General features: G+C 33.3%; 1 protein-coding gene across 1 annotated transcript; it reads left to right on the top strand.

Moving 5' to 3' along the window:
• The first annotated feature begins 695 nt into the window (after positions 1-695).
• Positions 696-3,600, top strand: LOC128205511 (uncharacterized). The gene is made up of 4 exons (XM_052907218.1): positions 696-833; positions 1,319-1,544; positions 1,919-2,077; positions 2,435-3,600. The coding sequence occupies exons 2-4, from the start codon at positions 1,370-1,372 to the stop codon at positions 2,638-2,640; spliced, it is 540 nt and encodes a 179-aa protein (XP_052763178.1). The 5' UTR covers positions 696-833; positions 1,319-1,369; the 3' UTR covers positions 2,641-3,600.
• Positions 3,601-7,694: the final 4,094 nt, after the last annotated feature.

Here is a 7,694-nt window from a genome sequence, read left to right as displayed (position 1 = left end):
CCATAGCTATTTCTTTCTTAAGTCCATTTATTTAGCTGGTTCTTGTACAATGTAGGTTTTGTATTCATTATAATATAACGGTCAATTCTCAATGTGTAAGCTGCAATCCTTCAACAAATGCTGATATATGCTCAAATATTTTCTTTGACACCCTTTGAAACGCGTTACTTACCGGATTTTAAAAGGCCGAAGAGTGAAATATTGTCTTTGAAATCCTTAATTTTGAAACGCGTTACTAACCGGATTTAAAAGGCTGTTTTAAGGAAAGGTTTTAATGGCCATTAGCTTTAAAAGTGACACCTTGTGGGCGAGAGGATAATGTATTGGTTTTCTATTTTTTTGTTACTGTACTGGCGTTGGTTCGCTCCCCAACACAACCAGGTTGTTATATTTTAATTGTATTTTTTTCTGCAATTTTGATATCCAAGAGTTAAATAATTATAATATAAATGCTTTCAAATACATCAGCGGGAGTAACAAAAATTGGTGACAAAAGACATGAGTGAGTCTCTTTAACCTTATTAACTTGGTTTTATAAAATTGAGCGAACGGCTATAAACCTATTAAAGTTTTAGAACGCTCCTGTCATTTGTACATGCTTAACGGAAGAGAGAAGTAAATACAGTTACGAAAAAGTACTCTTAACAAAATCCGTTTGCCAATAGCTCGTCGTTTAAATAAACACAGAGTTACAGTACAGAATATTCATACACTGATGACCTTGAACACAGTTGTAAACAACTCTTTTTATAACTACCGGCCGCATTACCGTCATGCCTTCGTGATTTCAAAGCAGCGAGTTGCTTGTTGGACTGACTTGAATAGGATGTAAGGTAAATAGCTGATTGTATACCTTGGTAGTTAATATTATAAATGAATATTGGTTTTGCGATCGAGTGCAATAGCACAAGCTTTTGTATTGAATGGCAGGAAGTAATCACATAAAGTATACATGTATTGTAGCATGGTAATATATACATGACATTAGAGAATCAGGAAGTATAAATATTAGTCATTTAACTTGTAAATTCTTAACCACAAACGACTGACGATTACGATGTTTATATCAATCAAGAGTGGATAAATTATGAAGATTAAAGAAAACTGACTCTAAATTGAAAGTTTGGTGCTAAAATGATCTAAATTATGACTAATTTAATGACATATACAGTAATTAACTTTTTAGTCATACTGATTTTGAATAGTTGGTAGCTACACAATAATAAAGGGCATTCGATGGTTACACATGCAATGATATACATAAAATTACAATTACTTTAGTAGTAAAAGTCAATCTGATAATCTTTATTTATATCAGGTGATTGTTCTACCACTCCGACGAAACAGTAAAAGTGACCAAAACTCCACAATGTCTAAATCGTTACCTGTGTTAGCCTTATTTTTAACGTTGATGGGCGGAGTATTCATCGTGATTGGTTTAGCTACGCCTAATTGGATAACCCGGAATTCTGGGCAGTTCCACCAGGGCCTCTGGAAGTATTGTGCCAATAACAACCCCTGCTTGAAGCTTGAGAGGGGACCAGGTATACGTGTATACATGCACTAGTTTATCCGACGTACATTCATGTATGAATATTATTATGGTTATGCGAATTGGATGAAAAAAACAAAAGGAATGAATACATGGGAGTTAAAACGTAGTTGTAGGATCAAATAGAAAAAACAAACCTATAGCTACCTGACATAATGAGCTAATAGGGCGATTCCACACATAAATTTGAGACAAATATTGATTTGTCTCAAATTTATGTGTGGAATCGACTCTACGTCAGAGAACATAGTTTAAAGTAATTCGTTTAGTTAAAATAATGAATTCATATGTTCGTAAAACTAGCTATGTTAAAAATTCACTGAGAATATGAATTTTAGTTACTGAATCACGTTTTTTTCTCTCCAGATTTTGCAGGGTGGCTACAGGCGGTCCGTGTGTTAGACATTCTCGGTTTTCTCAGTTTACTGGTTGGCCTCATTCTGTTGGTAAACTACGTGAGACAAGATGAAGGCCCACAGAGTCTCTACAGAATCCGAAACATTATTGCCTTCTGTGTTGTGTCTTGTAAGATTTGGTTTTCATCCTCTTTATTTAAATCGGGGATTGGGGATGATGGGAGGGATTAAGCGATTAGGGACTTATAATTGAATTCACCCTTAAACCCTTAGTCAACTAGCAAGGCCATTTGGCACTTCAGGCTTTTCGTTAAATACTATAAGTTCATATATATTTGTCAAACATATTTACCCTTTTAGTTCAAAGTATCTATACACAAAATACATTATTATTTTCATTACAAAAACGGTGCTTTAATAATGTTTATCTTGTTTTAATTCTATTAACATATTATTTAATGAGTTTGCATGGTGGTAACTCGATTGTGCATTGTCTTTATAAACCACCCTATTGACATACTTTCAGTTTGTTTCACCATGTCCGGCATATTTCTATATGCTGCAAAGAAAAACCAGGGCTTCTTCGGAGGTCGGCATGATCCGAACGAGTACGATTTTGGATGGTCCTTTATTCTTACGGCTGTTGGAGGAGTGCTCATGTTCGGAAATGCTGTGATTCTGGTGATTCAGCTTCGCAAAAATACAGAACTAGGAACGTACGAGTCCATCTGAAACTATTGTTGCCATCGTGCCATCGTTTTGTTTTGAAGCTTGAACAGTTTATATGTCAAGTTTTGAGTGTTGTCTTGTAAGCCTTTACTCCAGCTTTTCTTTTGAACTGAAGACGTTTTCTTTTAAGCCAAACTACTTTGTTTATTATATATAGTCAAGTGGTATTTCAAATCGATGGTTTCGACTTGGTGGTCTCTATTACCAGATTATGACCACAAAAGTATCTCATTGGTTATATGATAAACTATCTTACAATGTGTTCTATACTATAGCAAATTTTTATTTATTTTTAATTATATGAGATATACATACTTTAAGTTTTATATTAAAGCACTTGTACATTCCTTTGAATTCAACTATGACAATTTTAGGAAATCGTTGAGAAATGACTTAAGATGGTTTAAGAATTTCAGCCCGTGTATGAAACTGTTTTAAAATCAGCAATTGTAAGATATCACATATTCAGGATATTTTACGGATGTTCATATAAATTACTGAGTATATTTTAATTCTCAGGTCAAAATGTATGTGTTGCAAGTTCAACCGATATAGTGACACTGATTGGTAAAGTTAAAACATGTTTTTTTTTCAAGGGGATTTACCTTCAACGACAATAATAAGTATAAGGTTTCTCCTTTCATTTTATATCTTGTATTTCTTTCTTTTAGCGGTTTATATCTATATACGATTATCCATATTCAATGTATCAGCATATTTTCCGTTCTTTTTACCCCAAGTCTTTTGAAAAAAAAACTGTATGAAAATGAAACATAACGATACGAAAATTTACCTAGTGAAAGAAGGGCTGCCTAAAACTCTAAAATTTAAAGGCATCTTTTTAATCAGAGATGCTCAAAATATGTCTTTCCACTACCAAAATGATCGCCAATCTTAGTGAACATATAATTTAACTGCACCTTCGAACCTATTCATAAGATTTCAAATAAAACATGATCAGAGCTGTGTTTAAGACAATATAATGTCCACTACAATGAATAACAACCAAGACATTTTAATATTTAATAACCAGCATACGGTAAAGATCCATAATTTTGAAAAAAATATTGGGAACTTTATAAGTGTATGCTTTCTTTGATGCTGAGAGAATATCCTAACATTCCATGTTTGATGTCACTACGATGTATAATCATTTGTGTTGCTGAGAGAATATCTTAACATTCCGTGGTTGATGTCACTACAATGTACACGTTCTCTTGTTGCTGAGTGCATATGATAGCATTCATTGGTCAATGCCACTACAATGTATACATTCTCTTGATGCTAAGTGCATATTTGAGCAAACATTGGTTAATGTCACTACAATGTATACTTTCTCTTGTTGCTGAGTGCATATGATAACATTCATTGGTTAATGTCACTACAATGTATACTTTCTTTTGTTGCTGAGTGCATATGATAACATTCATTGCTTAATGTCACTACAATCATTAATGTCACTACAATGTATACTTTCTTTTGTTGCTGAATGTATATGACAACATTTATTGGTTAGTGTACCTGCAAAGCGGATGAATGTGGGTTTTTTTTACAATTCAAAAGCCATACTTATGTAAATAAATCTTTATTTGATATTTTTTTTGAAAGGTATGTCGATTTTAATTTATCCCAGTTATATAACTGTTATAACGAATGCGGAAGAATTATTAAACTTTAGTGTACCTTCATTAAATAATGGTGTTACATACATGTAAATGGCTGCTGCCATTTGAATACCTAATATTGAAACACCTTATGACCCTGTCGACATACTATATAAGGACTGCTGAGTATAGACAGGTATTTCGAATTTGTAAAATTAAACATCAACATTCTGAAAATCCTATGGGCGACATGGGCAGTATGAGCCATCATAGTAAGCTGACTCATTTGTCATTCGTTTCAATATTCCAGTTTCGCACAATAAGAATTTTGAAAACCTGAAGATCCTATAATATTTTTGTATCGTTCAAAGAGTTTTAGGAATAGAGCAACAATAAAATATATACCAAAATAATATCACAAACATACCGTTTTGGTCTTGAAATTATGCAATATAGGTCTTATTACATCCGATTTCAGGCGAAATAAATAACAAACATACCATCTGTAATAACATCATCTTTATTTTGTTGTCAGTAATTGATATAACATACATTAGTAATCAGTACGCAATTCCCTTTCAAATCATAACAAATATATATGTGTTATCCAGGCAACACAAATTAACATTACTACTAATCATGGCTGAATGAAATTACAAGTTCTTAATCCATCGCAAACCTTAATTTGAAGTTTGAACATATAACGCATTTAAGTATATTTAGGTGCTTTAACGAGTTTAATCATACACACACATATTGATGACAGGATTTTTTATTGTCATTGGTTTCTTTTGATTGATATAATTTATACTTAAATCTTCCTTGTGCAGAGGTTAGCCAATGCATGGTCTGATTAAATATAAACAGTTTCATGTAAACATACATCATTGCAAGTACATTTACAACAACCAAACACGGTCAGATCCCTATGACGTTCACCGTAATACTATGACGGCAATACGTGTTATCAAACCCTTTAAATTAATTTAAACCACCAAAAATACGTTTAGCGATGAAGAAGAACACCAGGAAATGTGTTGAACATGTAGGAGTCTTGATAAAAATTACTGCCATAACCATTTGTCTTAACCAACACCCTGCTTGCAACTTGCAATGTCGCAATAGCATCAAACGACGTGCAATGCTGAACATTCGTCCCATAAACAATCCCATTTGTATGAACAGCGTCGTCAACAACTATGTTGTATCCAATGTATTTGCTAGAGGCACTACAGAGATGTGACGTGAAAAAGTACATGTCGTTGAGGGGGCAGGTGAACACGCCTGTTATGACATCATATCCGTTCCCATGGTTGAACGAGGCCTCTTTGAATACGAGATTTGTATTGGATGACACACTCAGATCCTTTAAGACCTTTGCTTCAAATGCAATCGTTGGTGTTCCAGCTTTCTCTGAAAATATACAAAAGGCGTACGGAGAAATACCAACATCTGTGTCCTTCAACACCTTTTTTTTTAAACCTAATGGTTTGATTTGACCCATAAATGTTTGTTTTCAGCATATACAACAAAATAATGCTTTAAAGGGGGGAAATATAGGTTGATGCAAACACTTTTTTTAAAAACTTAAATGCATTATTTAGTGTAACAGAATTGACTTTAATGATCAAAACAAAAACAACGTGATTTGTGTACAGATAAGGCCTTCAAGTTTACAAGTGGAGTTTTGCATTCAGTTGCTACGTGGCCAAATATTCCCCGATTTACTAGGCGCCAATATATCGTTTGTATTTATTTATCTGTTCACAAATAATATGCCTTTGTTTTGATCATTTAAATCAAACAAATAACACATCGTAATTAATCAAAATATTTCATCCACAATTTTTGCACGTTTAGAAATAATAATATTTAGGATATGAGTTTCACTGTACACATTGCACATCAAGTTGTTTAAATGAACATATAAATCTCATAGGACATACAAGCGTCAAAATTTCCAAGAAAGCGCACTTTTTGTAAAATAAATAACGGAATAATACTATTGATCGAAAGTGACATACCTGCTAACGTATGCATATATCCCATTGCCTCAGATACATTTTTAGTCAATGTCGAACTCAGCAGTTTAGAATCCTCAAGTATTTTGTTTTCATTTTCAGTTGCATCCGTTTTAAATATTTCAATAGTCTGTGACACTTTTTCCAGAGCGTCATTTACTCGTTGTTGTTGTTGTTCCATCGCTATTTCCATGCGGATCACTTTTGACAACAACTGCTCTTCGTAGTGAAAGGATGAACACTGAGGCTCCTTTGAACTTACTCTCTTGCTCATTAGCAGGATCAAGAAAATCAACCGCAAGACATTATCCTGGGACCACATAGTGCAATATTTGTTCGTGAAATGTGCAGAACATAGGAGGTATTGGGCTTATTTACCCTTGCCATTCTGCGCGCATGCGCCGAAAAAAGTTGTTTGCATTATTTGCTTTGCTGCTTTTCTTCATGGTATTCTAACTTTTAAAAAGAGATGCCTTGAATTTCAAACCATATTATATTAATAATCATTTATACATGCTATTCTAGGAAGGAGTATGCTATGATAGGTTCTTCACATGTACTCTCACATGAATAAATAGAGGATATTTGTTTATTTCAGTGTAAGATCGTATTTTATTTCACGAGTGTCATAGAAAATGTAGTTTTTTATGATCACGAGTGAAATTAAATACGATCTTACACTGAAATAAACAAATTTTCTGTTTCTTTTATGCTTATTTTCGGAGTTTTATTTGTTTTTTATTTATTTCTAAATTACCCCCTTTTTTGAAAAGGGTGGGCTTTACGCCGCTACCCGTGGGGCGCCCCTCATGCATAATTATAGCTGTCAACTTTTCTACTTTCGGTTTGCTGAAAAAAGGTCTCTGCTATTCATTCTTATAGCTTAATATTCGCTCGTTTTTTATTGCAAAGTTTTATGAACAGTAAACAATGAAGTATAATTAGTACACATATGTTCCAAAAAATAATGAAAACACTTTTTATTTTAAGATGGGTATGAATACATAACCAAATTGCTACGCCGCTATTTAAAGAATGAAAATGTGGAAGGTCAAATGTATTAGCAAAACAAATGTGGATACTCATTGGATTTTAACCATTTTTCTTAGTTTAAGACTGCATGTACGCGTGTTTTTATAGTAAGTTAATATTCAGTCATCTTATTGTCAGAGACCAGTCTGTTTCGCTTTAAAATGTTTGTTTTCCAGATAAAGAGTAAATGCCACGCTAGTTTGTTGACACATTTTGAGGTGTGGGTGGGGTAAAAAATATCGGATCTATCTGTTAATTGTTTTGTGAATTCTCCAGGAAGCTCATTTTACGTACTACAACGGTTAACAGTTCAAAATACATTTGAACGATGATATAAAATTTTATTTATGTTCGAACAGTTGTTTTTGTCTGTAATTTGTTTGGTATGAAAGCAAATGTT

This window comes from Mya arenaria, chromosome 10, assembly GCF_026914265.1.
Source record: "Mya arenaria isolate MELC-2E11 chromosome 10, ASM2691426v1".
Classification (NCBI taxonomy): domain Eukaryota; kingdom Metazoa; phylum Mollusca; class Bivalvia; order Myida; family Myidae; genus Mya; species Mya arenaria.
The sequence above is the reverse complement of the archived record's forward strand: the minus strand, read 5'-3'. Positions and strand labels throughout refer to the sequence as shown.